Source organism: Amyelois transitella, chromosome 15 (genome assembly GCF_032362555.1).
Source record: "Amyelois transitella isolate CPQ chromosome 15, ilAmyTran1.1, whole genome shotgun sequence".
NCBI lineage: Eukaryota > Metazoa > Arthropoda > Insecta > Lepidoptera > Pyralidae > Amyelois > Amyelois transitella.
Window position 1 is genome coordinate 7,951,612 of NC_083518.1, and position 13,933 is coordinate 7,965,544.

Genomic DNA, 13,933 nt, shown 5'->3' on the forward strand with positions numbered 1-13,933 from the left:
TTTCACTCTCTTTACGTTAGACTAAAGTATCACCGTAGTGGACTAATTCTAGCGTGTTGATTTTGCTATATTTCCTGGGCCATCTCTGAATTGACATCGTCTGCCGATTACTACATTAGGGCCATTGCCGTCTTGCCTACTCATGGCGACCATCTTATAACTGATTTTAAACTTTCGTATTGCATTATACTATTATTTTGACATAGTACATTATCTATCTTGTAACTGTTACTATTGTCCTTATTTCTCTTGGCATAAAGGCCTATTAACATCCTCACCTTAGTGGACATGATCCCGTTCTGCGCTTTTGACCCTTATCATTGATGTGTGTGTAAAAATGATTAAATTTGTCCATAGACACCAGCCTCTTCATAGAGCGCGTGGAGAAGAAACACGCCGGTATAGTGCAGTGCATGGCTTGCAATGATCTTGGCTGCGCGTACGACGCCGCGCTGTTGAGTGTCGTGCCCGTTGAAATATCTAATCAGGTAAGGTAAAAGTATAAAATAAAATCAAAATAAGCTGTGAAATACTGTAGGTTGATTGGTCTACAAATGATTCGACGATTAAATTTTTGGTCATCGGCAGACGATTAGTCGACTGGAAAGAGGAGTCCATTCTATCGATTAATGATTCGAAGATTAACATCCTATCCGCTTGTCGTCTAACTGTTCGTATGGCAAACAACCGTCAAAGAACAGCTTCAGTCACTATTATAAGAAAGCTTACCAGTCGGTATAAATATTTACTCTCAACATTAACCTCTTTATTTCTGCATTGCAAACAACAGACACCTAGCTGGAAATTGGCATCATTCCGGCTACACTTCCCGAGTAGACACTGGTGGATAGCGTAATATTCCGCGGGCCCGCTGCGCTGCAGAATTTAATCGAAACCATATTTTCGTATCAACCGAGTTAATGAAAAACTTGCAAACGCAAACAGACCCATTTAAATAAAGTGTCGGGGTGCATGTTTGTACGGAGCGTAGTAAATTAAATTTTGGTTCGGTCTACAAGAACGCAGATACGGTGGAAACAGTGGAAACCACTGACTTTGGCAATCGATATTTCTAATTTACACTTGAAAGAGAACGGAAAGTACCTGAATTGATTTGAGCCATGTGCCTGTAAAACAAAAGTCGAACGTCGATATTAAATCATTTCCAAGTCGAAGATTTCTCCTTATGTTTCCATCATATTTTAACATTCCAAACGATTTCAGGAATATACAGCAGATTCATCCAAGACAATGCACGGTTCACAACCTTCTAAGAAGCACAAGAAGCGTAAACGTGAGTTTGGTTTCTAAATAATACTGGATTTCACATTGGTAGAGTTATCGGTCAGTCGATAGTGGGTGAAAGTAACTGAGATTCATTATTTTTGTTTTAACATTTTAATCAGAAAAACAGTTACATATAATTTAGTCTTATCTTCCACGAGCACAGACATCTTTTTTTTTCCTGAAAAAGCTATCTTGACTCCCTATGTACATATGTAGTCTTTGGAGAGAATCGAGATGCCTTTTAATTCTATTTCAAAATATTCAAGTCAAATTTATCTTTAACATATGGACAATTAGTACATCGTTTGTGACGAACTTTTCATGTACTCAAACAAAGACTGATTAATATGATTGAATAAAAACTCAGGCTAATATTCAGGTTAGCATTGATAACACTAGCACGCTCAATCGTCTAGTCCGAACCTAGAAGTTCTTGAGTAAATGTTTTCCCTGATATTTTATTGTTTTTATTGACAACTCGAGGCCAGCATAGACAGATGTCTACGCTGGCTGGTGGGCGAAATGTTTTATACTTTGCAGTTATATTTTGTTAACTGTAGTTGAGACTTGAGACTGTAGTCTCAAGAGTAGAAACCTTAATATAAATTTCAATTTGGTACTTCAACGATTTCCTTAAACATAAGGTCTTGCCAATCGCCTTTATATTTTTTAGTTTTCTCCCACTATAAGTTTGACTGGAAGAGGTTGCATTAGCGATAAGTCCGCCTTTGTACCTTATAACCTGTGTTTTTTTTCTGTTTTTCTATTTTTTATGGTGCAACAAAGAGTTTTATCTTTTAAACTTGACCATTAGTCTTATATTATTCTGATTTCTCTGATCTACACGGACATCTGTCCCGACGGACAAGGACGTAAAATTAAAATTCGTAGGTAATATTTAACAAAACCGTTTTCGTTTGAATCTAGTTTGTTTGTATTGTCATAGAACTGGTGCCGCCTTCTCGACCAAACGTGACCCGTTTCTCCGACGAGAGCGTTATGCTGACCTGGACTCACGCCAACCGCGGGCTACCCGTCGACTTCTTTAAGGTACATACATATATACATTAAATTACGCTTCTTTTTTTCTTTCACTACACCTTTCCACTTGCTACGGTCCCTGCATACCTCCGTTACATCCCCATTTATAATTGTCCGAATGCAAGCTCGTCGATTTCGGCTACTCTTGACCTGACCTTTCGTCAGGACGTCCCTGATTTGATCCAGGTTCTTTAAGGTACAAATAATATTAATATTAGTTTAATACGTCAGACGGTTCTTACTATATCGAATCACCTATTTGCGGTAGTTTAATATCCGAGACTGGATTTGTAAAAGGCTGTCATGATCAACCGTACTAATGAAGTAAAATGAAAAATAACACATTGCAAAATTGTAAGCAAATAATTATTCCCTACGGATGATAGCAAAGGTACTTAGATATTGAAAGGCATTATAACTTTTAAATGAACCTTGTTTTAAACCTACTTTTCTTTTCTTACAGTTTAATATATAATTGTTATCTGATACGACAAATAAAGACGGATTAGGTTCAAGAGCTATTTTTATACTTTGCCGCTTTTCGTTCCGTTTTTATTTCGCTTTGTGAGTAACATTGTTTATTTTTAGGTTGTTTTTCTTTATTCTTGTAAAAGGAGCCTATTTAGATTTACAGCGACCATTAGTCTTTTTCATTTTATGTGTAAGACTAGTATTTCTTTTCATTCTTGATTCGATAGATATAACTCCCACGCAAAAAGAGGTGTGTGGTTTTAACAATCACACAAAAATAGGTCACCAAGATTTTTAATGTGAATAATGAGCTTTAACGTGAATATTACTTACTACTTATACTATAAAATAGGTTTGAATTTATGTTTTTTCATCTATACATAAGTATATACAAAACTGTTCTGTTACTGATAGACTGACTGACAAATAACGCACAGCCACCGCTGGGTGTTGTTGAGCGATTTGAAATTTTTCATGTAAGTAGATTTGTGTGGTGCGCTTAGAGATGATTTCCCAAAATTCCCGCGGAAATAGAAAATAACGAGATTTTAAGTTTCACTCGGGCGGAGACCATAGTAATTTTAAAAGATATGGGATTATTTATTATGATTGCAGATACAATACAGAGCGGTGGACTCGAAAAACAACTCAGATAAGGGGGAGTGGCAGACAGATTCCTTCATGATCCAGCCGGTCACCCACACTCACCAGATTGATGGGTTGACTCCCAACACTTATTACAAGTGAGTATTCGAAATTACATATTGTAGCGGGAGCGATGATTATGGCTCGACCGACACCAAAGAGAAGACCTTCCACCAGGCTAGGTGCCTGGGAAACCGCGGTTCCGACGATGTTATATCGGAGGTTGTATATATTCTCTAATCCGTGAAATCTTTGCTTGCGCGATTTAGATTTTTGGCTGTTTCTGACTGATAGAGTCGCGTGATTTTACTTATGTGATTTGTGGCGTATAGGTAGATGTCGCCACACAAAATAATATTAACAATAAAATTATTCTTTACTGCATCATTCTGAAATTTCAGAGTTTTCTGCAAAATTATATTTAAAACAGTGCGTTAGGAGATATCTCTTAAATCTCTTCTGCATCCTTTGCAGTATGGATAGATATACCTAATAATATTCTAGGGAAAATACTTACAAAAAGAGTGGAAATGGTTGGTTTAAAAAATAGGGAAAAATAAAAAGAGGTAGGTACGAGTAGTTTTAAAGCGTAAAATACAACATGAGTACGATGAGTGTGTGTAATGACACGAGTCCGATTGTTTAGTGAAATAATGTAGGAAACTGTTGTTCTTCAAATAGTTCCAAGACACAATTTTTTGTTCTGGAGCGTTAAGTCAACAGGCGTTTTTTTTGTCTTCAAAGCATTTATCGACAGAAGAGTGTCTTACTTTTTGTCTACCAATTATTCAAAGGCGAAAAGTTAATAATGACGAAGAATTATGTCGTCGAACCGTTTGTTGGTCAAACGTCGTTGCTAAAATGCAAATGACAGGACGAATTAAAGCAAATTATATCATACTGTTAATGAAGGAAGTGAACAAGTTTAATACATACATACATTCAAGTCTGTATCGCTTACGGGCTAGACAGAGTCAACAGTCTTGAAAATACTAATGGCCACGTTCAGGTGTTTGACTTAATGATAGAGTTGAGATTCAAATAGTGACATCGCCTAAAAGAAGAATCCCAAGTTTATAAGCCTATCCCTTAGTCGCGAATGAAGAGATGTTGGGACGAGTGGTCCTATATTTTTTTTTATTAGTGCCCGTAGCCACACGGCAACAAAGAAGTTTAATGAATTTTATTATCATGAAGGTTCCGCGTAGCTGCCGTGTACTCGAACAAGGACAACAAGCAAGGCCCGAGCAGCCCGCCATTTTTCCTCAAGAGGGGCGGCTTCCAAGCGCCGGCGGCACCCACGTTGGTGTCCGTCAAGCCGTTGTCTTCAAACAGTGTGCAGCTAAACTGGACTGTATGTATACTATATATTTAACATATATTGTTCTGAAGGTATTCTGCCTTCAAGGAAGATTATTTTTATTGAAAACGCCATGCCGTGTAGTACGCCAATCTTCCTTAAGATTTGATGTCAAGGCCGGAATAGTTTTTAATTAAGTCAAATCGTTTACTCCCAAATGAAAGAAATCGAGCTTGGACGATGAAAGACAGTCCCTGCATGGTACTGAATTGCTTGGTTGCTTCCGAATTTAGTCTAACATAGCTCAAGAATTCTTCTATAGTAACACATCTTAAAGACATCTATCCTCTATCTCTATCTACTTATTCTCTTTTTCTTCTTTATTTTCAATTCACTTCTTCTTCCACAGTGGTATAGCGACGAAGGAGGCATACAGCCCGAAGGTTTCTACGTGTACTATAGACCTGTGTCCACTGCTGGGCAGTATGAGAAAGTGATGGTACCCAACGGTGCAGCGGCTAGATCGGCGGTCGTGTCTTACCTCCAGTCGGGTACAAAGTACGAGTTCAAGATGCTGGCGTACACAGCGCAGGCGCCGTCCAACTTTAGTACTATCAAGGTTAGTATACTTATTGCGATATGAGTATTACAGAAATCAATCATCTAATTGTTTTGTCACCATATTTATGACATACATAGTCAGTCTATATCCCTTGCGGGGTAGGCAGAACCAACAGTCTTGAAAATACTGATAGGTTACGTTTAGCTGTTTGGCTTACTGATAGAATTGAGATTCATATAAAGTGACAGGTTGCCAGCCCGTCACCTAAAATAAGAATTCCAAGTATATAAAAGCCTATCCATTAGTCGCTTTTTACGACATCTACGGGAAAGAGATTCTTATTATTTTATTAAAATAGAAATGCTTTAAAAGTAACGCTGAGAACTTTGAATATATAACTTGTGAAAACGTTCTAAAATAATTATTTGTATTGTTTGTATTAATTATTCAGTATTCTCCTAGCGCTTATTACACAGCTACAGTATAAGTATATATGTACATATGTACATATACATAGGTACCGATTTAATTGAAGTAATTAAACATAATTAGTAGGTGACAGTCAAACCGTTTTTGTTTGTCTGTCATTACCCGATCATATGATGCATTAATTTATCAGGAGGCGAAGACCTTCCGCGAGAGTGTAACAGACGAGGCGCCCCGGGAGCGGACACCACCAGAACAAGAGCCAGATTCAGCGCCGCGGACCCTCATCACTGCCGGCGGGGCGGTCGGCGCTACTGCTTTGCTGGTCGTGCTAGCTGTGGCCCTCGTGCTGTGCCGCCGGGCCAAACGACCTGCCAACAGTGAGTCTGTGGCTTTTTATAACTTACTAGCGACCCGCCCCGGCTTCGCACGGGTGCAGAATTCGGAAAAAAACAATTATTTAATAGATGTTATTATACATAAAAATCTTCCTCTTGAATCACTCTACCTGTTACAAAAAATCGCATCAAAAGCAGTTGCGTAATTTTAAAGATTTAAGCATACAGACAAACAGACTAAAATAGCGACTTTGTTTTATACTATGTAGTGATACATGCAGCTTCACACGCGTGGATTTAGTGGCATCTGTCAAAAGTGGCGAATGTAACGCCATCTACAAATTAACGGGGAAATTAAAAACACCTTCAAAAAGCAACTAATTTGGCGCCATCTTTAAAAGAATACAGGTTTTTTTCAAATCCCACGGTAACTTCGCGGTATTTGCTGGGGTAAAAGTTACCTTATATCATTCTCCAGGCTGTTAATTAGTTAAGTGATATTTCAAGATTATTTCAGTAGATAACCCGTAAAGAGGTAACAGCAAAGAAACAAATAAACTTACTTTCGCATTTATAATATTAGTTGGGATATTCAAAATGGTATCATCATTTTTTTTGTTATCTAATGGGAAATCCTTTTTACGGACTACCCCCCGGATTTTCACCCCGGAGAGTGTGGGACTCCTAAAACCCCTCCATGTGCCCTTCTTGCCATTTTGAGGACATCATGATCAAAATGGTACCTGCAACTGTTGTACATAGATCTCATAAAGATAAGTATTAATGGTTTTATTGGTTTCCTTTTTGTTCTAGAAGAAAAATCAGTTCCTGAAAGCGGTGGGAACAACGGCTATATACCGGCTAAAGTACCAATCACCATCACTGCGAATCCGATGCATGCAGAGGTAAATTAAATCAATACCTTTGGGACTGAATACTAAACAGCTAGATAAAAATCAGCCACGTCAATGCATACCATAGATATCGGAATAATATTAGACTGTAGAAGTGGCAGAGTACTGGGAGTACCTAATTGTGACGTTACTGTGTGGTTGTGACACAAAAAAATTTCATATGGCAACTTGTCTGTTTGTATGTATATGGCAACTTAATTTCAAGATTTATTTGACAGCTTTACAACTTAGTGCGTTGCAAGACGCTTCATGTAGTTCTAATAAAGCCGTTTATGGTTTGGTACGCCTATGGTAGGCCAGTATACATAATACACAATTTGTTCCGTAATATAAAATATCATGTTTTTTTAGGGTGGAGATGGAGGCGTTGAAATGTCCTTTATTCACAACAATAACACTGGCAATGATGACACATTGCCACATTCCAGAAAGAACGGTCCAGCGCAGCGGCAGTACGTGTGAATATGAATTTAGAACTCAAGTGATATAAAATTGAAAACAAACCAGTGTTGCCAAATTCAAATTAAACTACCATTCAGTAGAATTGGAATACGATTTGGACAATTGTGATACTTAACGACTGCCATATTGAGCGTGGACTGACAGTACAAAATTATAATGTAATTAAAATAATAATTTATATGTCTAGTGTAATTGTGTATCAAATTGGTTGAGATGGAACGAAGAAGGTATCATCACATACGTATTACTTATGTAAAAGATTTAGTTATTAAGACTTAAGAAACATACATTTTGTACAAAACACTTGAATTTGAAATTAAAATAGATCTGAAATTTATAATTGTATACGTATAAGTTTACTTGAATGTATTATGACTATGCATTTAAACATATTTTATATAAAATGGATGCACTACAGAAAGAATGTCTCGGCCCTAGATTCAGGGTTTAAAACGAATTTTTAACATTCACACACCTATAGCCTAATAATAATTCGCAAATGTAACAGGTATATAATTCTATGTGCTTCTGTCAATCATGTTTGAAAGTTATTTCAATCGAAGAGATTTCCATTTTATCTAGTAACCTAGTTCTAGGTTAATAACCTACTTCTTTTGTTCTGTGTGTATGGCATTGTACTTACTTTCAAATTGTTGAGTTTGTTATTGGTTTTAAAAATTATTTATGGGAGGCTGTCTAAGAGGTTTTTATTTCTAAGGTTGTGAATTACATTTGTACCCTCATACTTTTAGAAACATAAAGTAAAAGAATTTACTACTTTATAAGACAAAAGTCATGTTCAAATGTTTTAACTGCAAGAGAAAATAATTTTAAGCATCTATAAAAAAAGCCACACGGTTTTTAGTAGTTGTCTGTTATAGTTAGTTGTTGGCGACACACAGCCACACTACAAAATCTTTTCGCGCTTTTTGCGAAGATGAATAGTAGCAATTTATTACAAAATACGTCTTTCAACATGTCAATTAGTTATCGCCGATGTAGGTAACTCCAGAAATAGTAGGATGTTTTTATCTTTGCCTACCTAATCTTTTTATTTTCAAGAAAAATATTGGTATGGACTGTCTGTTTTACTTTTTCGTGGGAATCCGAACGTCTTTTTTTGGTAGTAATATTATTTCTTTTAAAAAAATTCATGCTAATGCGACTATGCGGCTTTTAATAAGATAATGAATACATTCTGGTCTGAAGGACGTCCTGGTAAGGGGTCAGGTCAAGAGTACCCGAAACCGAATGAAGCGAAGGAAGAATGCAGAGATCGTGGCAAGTGGAAAGAGGTAATCTCTGCCTACCCCTCCAGGAAAAAGGCGAGATTTTATGTATGTATGTATGAATACATCATTTATTGTTCGTAAATTTACAATAAAGGATTGATCCACAACAGTAACTCTTTATCATGCTGTTGTTGTTATTCGAACCAAATGAACGACTGACACGATTTCTTATTAAGAACATTGAAATGACCGAAGATGCTGTTAATAAAGAACGGCCTGCCCGCGAAGCATGGCAAGCGCGACGCCGTGTTTATCGCGCGAAACGCTATCGCTTTCCTGTATCACGTCATAATAAAAAAACGAAATAAGGCGACTAAGGGATAGGCTTATAAACTTGGGATTACTTTTTTAAGCGATGGGCTAGCAACCTGTCTCTATTTGAATCTCAATTCTATCGTTAAGCCAAATAGCTGAACGTGGCCATTCAGTCTCTGTCTACCCCGCAAGGGATATAGAAGTGACCATATGTATGTATGTATATAAAACGAAACAGCGATAGCCTTTCGCAAGATAAACACGGCGCTGCGCGTGCTACGGTAGCTGGTAAAAGAAATAAAAAAAGGCTTTGCGCTCTGTATTTCTTAGACTCTAAATAAAGGCGTAGGTACAAATACAATGCTTCTGTAACTCGCTTGTAAGACTGATTTTTTGATACGTTTTCACTAAGGATAAGCGTTTGAGAAGTAGATCTTAAAATGTAATAGACTGATGATGAGTTTATTAATGAAAGTATTTTTTAATTATAAAAACGTAACATGACATAACTCAATATTACTATACCTACTTACTACAATGTATTTGCACTATTTTGGCGTGTCCAGACATGTTTCCGCACGTGCAGCTTTATAATATAATATATATGTATGTATATATATATAATATACATATATATTATATTAATTAATATTTATATATTAAGGCGGTCTGTACGCCGGCGGCAAACCCGGCGGCATGTGAGGATGCGCCATTATGTATACTAAGAAATTATATATAAAGAATTGAATTTACCAGAAATTTCGTGACTATTTTAGCAGAACAAAACAGGAATGAAATATTATTAATAAAATGAATTAAAAAGTTTTATTGTTTTTATTTTAATATCGCATTATGGGATATATAAAAGCATTCATATGCTTCGCTCCCCAAAACAGATATGTTTATGTTAGTATAAAAGTTCAAATTATTTCACTTATTGGTTTTTATGAAAGGTTCCTTACAAATAGCTTGTGCATTATGAATCACATAATTTCTTTTCAAGTACTTTATTTGGTGTTTTATGACGTAACGTCGTAATTATTACTATTGCGGGATTTGAATCCCGGCGATCTTAGCGTAAAAGCAGACACATTTTAACCGCTATACCACCAGGTCCATCCAGAAAAAGTAAGATAATGTTTCGCTTAGTGAAACCGTCGGAATTCAACCGTCGTCGGCGGTCATTAGAGTCTCATAAAACTCACATTAAGTCTTACACTGGAATTCGGAGGACTGTGATGCGAATTTCCTTCATATTATAAGTAAGCATGTGATTACTGAGCAGTCGACGCTTTAGGGTTTTATGGCATTTTCATGAAGAATGCGAAGCCTATTGTTTATTAAGTACCAACATATATTTTATAATTTATTTTCAAGAGTTGCCTAGTAAAATTTAATTTTAGTTTTTAAAATTTAGTTCATCTAATTTGAAAATAGGATCTTAAAACATTGCATTCACCATAAACGATAATATAAGTTAATGAGCTTAACACTTTTAAAACAAAAACAAAAACACCACCATTTAACTAATATACACATTTTTTTAATAATTAAAATATTCGTGTCATGTGCTTTCCGGCACCAATAAAAAGATGTCGTAAAAGGCGATATAAGATAGGCTTATAAACTTAGGATTCTTCTTTTTGGCGATGGGCTAGCAACCTGTCACTATTTGAATCTCAATTCTATCATCAAGACAAAAGCTGAACGTGGCCTATCAGTCTTTTAAAGAATATTGGCTCTGTCTACCCCGTAAGGGATTTAGACGTGACTTTATGTATGTATGTACATATGTAAAATAATGGTAGCGTTCGGTTGAAATTTTCCAGTTATTCTTTATTATTTTTAAATAACTTCACACCGTTTTAACAAAATATTTTAATTAAAAATCAAGTACACCTGCACGGTTCACTTTTCATTTTATAATTTTTCACAAAAATTACGAAATAAAAGCGCTTTGTTCGCGTGAGTACAGCGCCAAATAAAAGACTCTTAATTGATTTTAAATAACACGTTGTACCGAACAGGTGTTCACTCCAGCAATACATTTACACCTTACAATATTTGCAACCTTTTTTTTTATAAACCCACAAAATAAAAAAAAAAAAAGGAAAAACGCCTTTACGAGTACACTCATAGGATCATCCCTTTATTGTTTATCTGACAGAACCATTTAATTTTTTGGGAAAGCGTAGAGATATCGAATTGTACCTAGTAGAAATTAAATGCGCATCTGTACGGGATTTTTCATCTGTGTAAACAATCGAAACTTTTTTTAATTTAACGCGTTTATAAGATATGGAAGTGTTTATGTTGCATGCATTTAACTACAACCTATATATGTTAACTAAAACCTTTTTGTACGCTACTCGTTATCGTGAAATTTTACGAAAACTAGTCTTACACTATATGCAAAAGAAATAAACCTGGAAACCATAAACATGTAAGTTAGAATAAAAATTTTTTACTACTACATTATCTATACAAGACTACACGGAACTTTTGGTGCGCGATTCCGACTCGCACTTGACGGTTTTTTATCTACAGCAATTTTAAATCGAAATAACGATACCCCTGAGGGCTTTGTCATGAAGCGATAAATGATTCACTCTGAAATATTGGGGACACCTGAATTATCAAAACGTCCGAATTTTCAGCAGTCCACGGGAATTTTTAATCTTATTATACAAGATCATGGCCCTATTCTTTCAAAGAAAATTGAAAGGTCACGAGATTTTCTTGATAGAGCCTTTTGTTTTATAAAAGTGCTTTATTTAAACAATACACCTGAAAAGAATGAGCGGTGGAAATGAAGCGAAATAATTTGTCATTTAGACGTTGACATAGGAACCGAATGGACGTCTATTAAAGGCTTGCGACAGAGTGTCCGAGTTAAATTTAAACTATCAAATAAATGGGTATATGATTCATCTATCTATATTTTAAAGAATGAAAAGTATTGTTATTTTCATGATAGATTTAAGTGGATGTGAAAATAATGGAGTGGAATGTTTATGGTTTGGAGATGCTGAGAAGATGAGTGAAATGATATCCGTGGGAAGGAGATGAAGTGGTCCTATTAATATGGCAGTGGTCATAGTCCTAGTGCTATTTTAAAATGTCGGGAACTACACGACCTCAATCTCAATTCTATCAATCATTGGCCTTTCTATCTATCGGGACTGTCGGCTCTATCGACCCCGTTAGGCATGAAACTTGATATAGTTATTATATAAGTTTATTTAATTGCATAAACGGCATACCATCGGCATACACACAATTAAGTGCCGTGTGGTTCCCGGCACCAATATCTCATGGTGTCTCTCATCATCACCATCTCTTTCCCATGGATGTCGTAAAAGGCGACTAAGGGATAGGCTTACAAACCCGGGATTCTTTTTTAGGCGATGGGTTAGCAACCTGTAACTATTTGAATCTCATTTCATCAATCATTAAGCTAAATAGCTGAACGTGGCCATTCAGTCTTTTCAAGACTGTTGGCTCTGTCTAACCCGCAAGGGACATGGACGGATCTAAAAAAGTAATGGCAATCCACGCAAACTTTTTTATATAATTTCTATATTCCTTGCGGGGTAGACACCCCGCAAGGAATATAGACGTGACCATATGTATGTATGTACACATAATTAAAATAGTCTCTTATCAAAAGTAATTTCAATGCATGCTGTGATTAAGAGTTTAGATTGAAAACGACAAAAGCGGGGCATCACAGTGTTTATAACATTGCAAGGCAACGTCATGTTTTTTAAAACGCTGATTTATGTTAAACGTATTCATGGCAATTAGAGCAGGAAGTGAATTTCCATTGAGGCAGCCATGTTGTTTAGAATAATGGCTCTCTTAGTGCGTTCCGGTCAATTAGTCATGGCACATATTGCTTTTATAATCAAGCTTGTATATTTTATTTTTATAGATAATTTAACGAAATACACACAAGCTTTATGAAAATTTTATCAAAGATCGTAAAGAGATATTTGTATCGAAAAATATAGCTAATAGATTTCGAAGTTTAGTAAAAGTGCAAGGGAATTTGTTTGAGAAAAAATAGCTAATAATTGTTTGGAGCGAGCGAGCGGTGGTCGAAAAGGCACAGGTTCGAATCCCACTTCGGCCACGTACCAATGACAATTTTCGAAGTTATGTATGTATATTAGTTTGAATACTTACTTTGCGGTAAGGGAAAACATCGTCAGAAATCCTGCATATTCAGGCATCTGTATATGTAACCTCATGGTTATATTTGGAGGCTCATTCCATTATGGGTGAGCTTCTCCTGCCAAAGTTGCGGAGGTCACATGGGGGTCGCTTCGTGTAAAAAAACAAACTCACCCGATCCAGGATTCATGGTAAAGGTCATACCCCGGGCTCCTCTCCAGAGTGGTGAGGATGTACCCGGGACTATATCCAGGAGGAAGAAGAAGATTGTTTATAATTACTCTCTTAATCAAATACCTAACTACAAATAGTAACGTGAAAACTAATATCATAATTTACTATATAATAATCCGATCAGCAATATTGACGAAGTATTAACTTAACAAAGGGGTACAATTAATGCCTAAGTTACTTCCCACGTAGTTAACTGATTGCTTTCATTTTTGTCAAAGAAAGTTTTGTGGGCTAATGTTATTACACGTCTTTTATTCACGTGTCCTTTGTTGGGCCTCGTATACGAAAAGGGATTTTTACGTATAAAGGAAATAAGGTATTAGGTTATATTTTAGAATCATCGTTCATCGTTCATCAGGTTTCAGATCAACCGAAAAACGGAACATTAAACGAATTCGCAGGCAATAGCTAGTTAATACTACATTCATATACGAGTATATTGTCATGTCTTAAACCTTTGAGGGGGAGACAGAGCCTATAATCTTGAAAAGATTGAAAGACCACGTTAGCTGAACGGATTTTAATAGTGA

At 36.2% G+C, this 13,933-nt stretch overlaps 1 protein-coding gene across 1 annotated transcript in view; it reads left to right on the top strand.

Moving 5' to 3' along the window:
• LOC106130298 (interference hedgehog) overlaps positions 1–9,778 on the top strand; it is a 46,054-nt gene extending 36,276 nt beyond the window's left edge. Inside the window, exons 8-16 of the mRNA XM_013329113.2 lie at positions 358–488; positions 1,225–1,294; positions 2,234–2,337; positions 3,415–3,542; positions 4,642–4,798; positions 5,154–5,363; positions 5,926–6,112; positions 6,884–6,975; positions 7,336–9,778. Coding sequence (XP_013184567.2) covers positions 358–488; positions 1,225–1,294; positions 2,234–2,337; positions 3,415–3,542; positions 4,642–4,798; positions 5,154–5,363; positions 5,926–6,112; positions 6,884–6,975; positions 7,336–7,446 — 1,190 coding nt within the window. The 3' untranslated portion in view covers positions 7,447–9,778. The remainder of the gene's footprint in view (positions 1–357; positions 489–1,224; positions 1,295–2,233; positions 2,338–3,414; positions 3,543–4,641; positions 4,799–5,153; positions 5,364–5,925; positions 6,113–6,883; positions 6,976–7,335) is intronic.
• Positions 9,779–13,933: the final 4,155 nt, after the last annotated feature.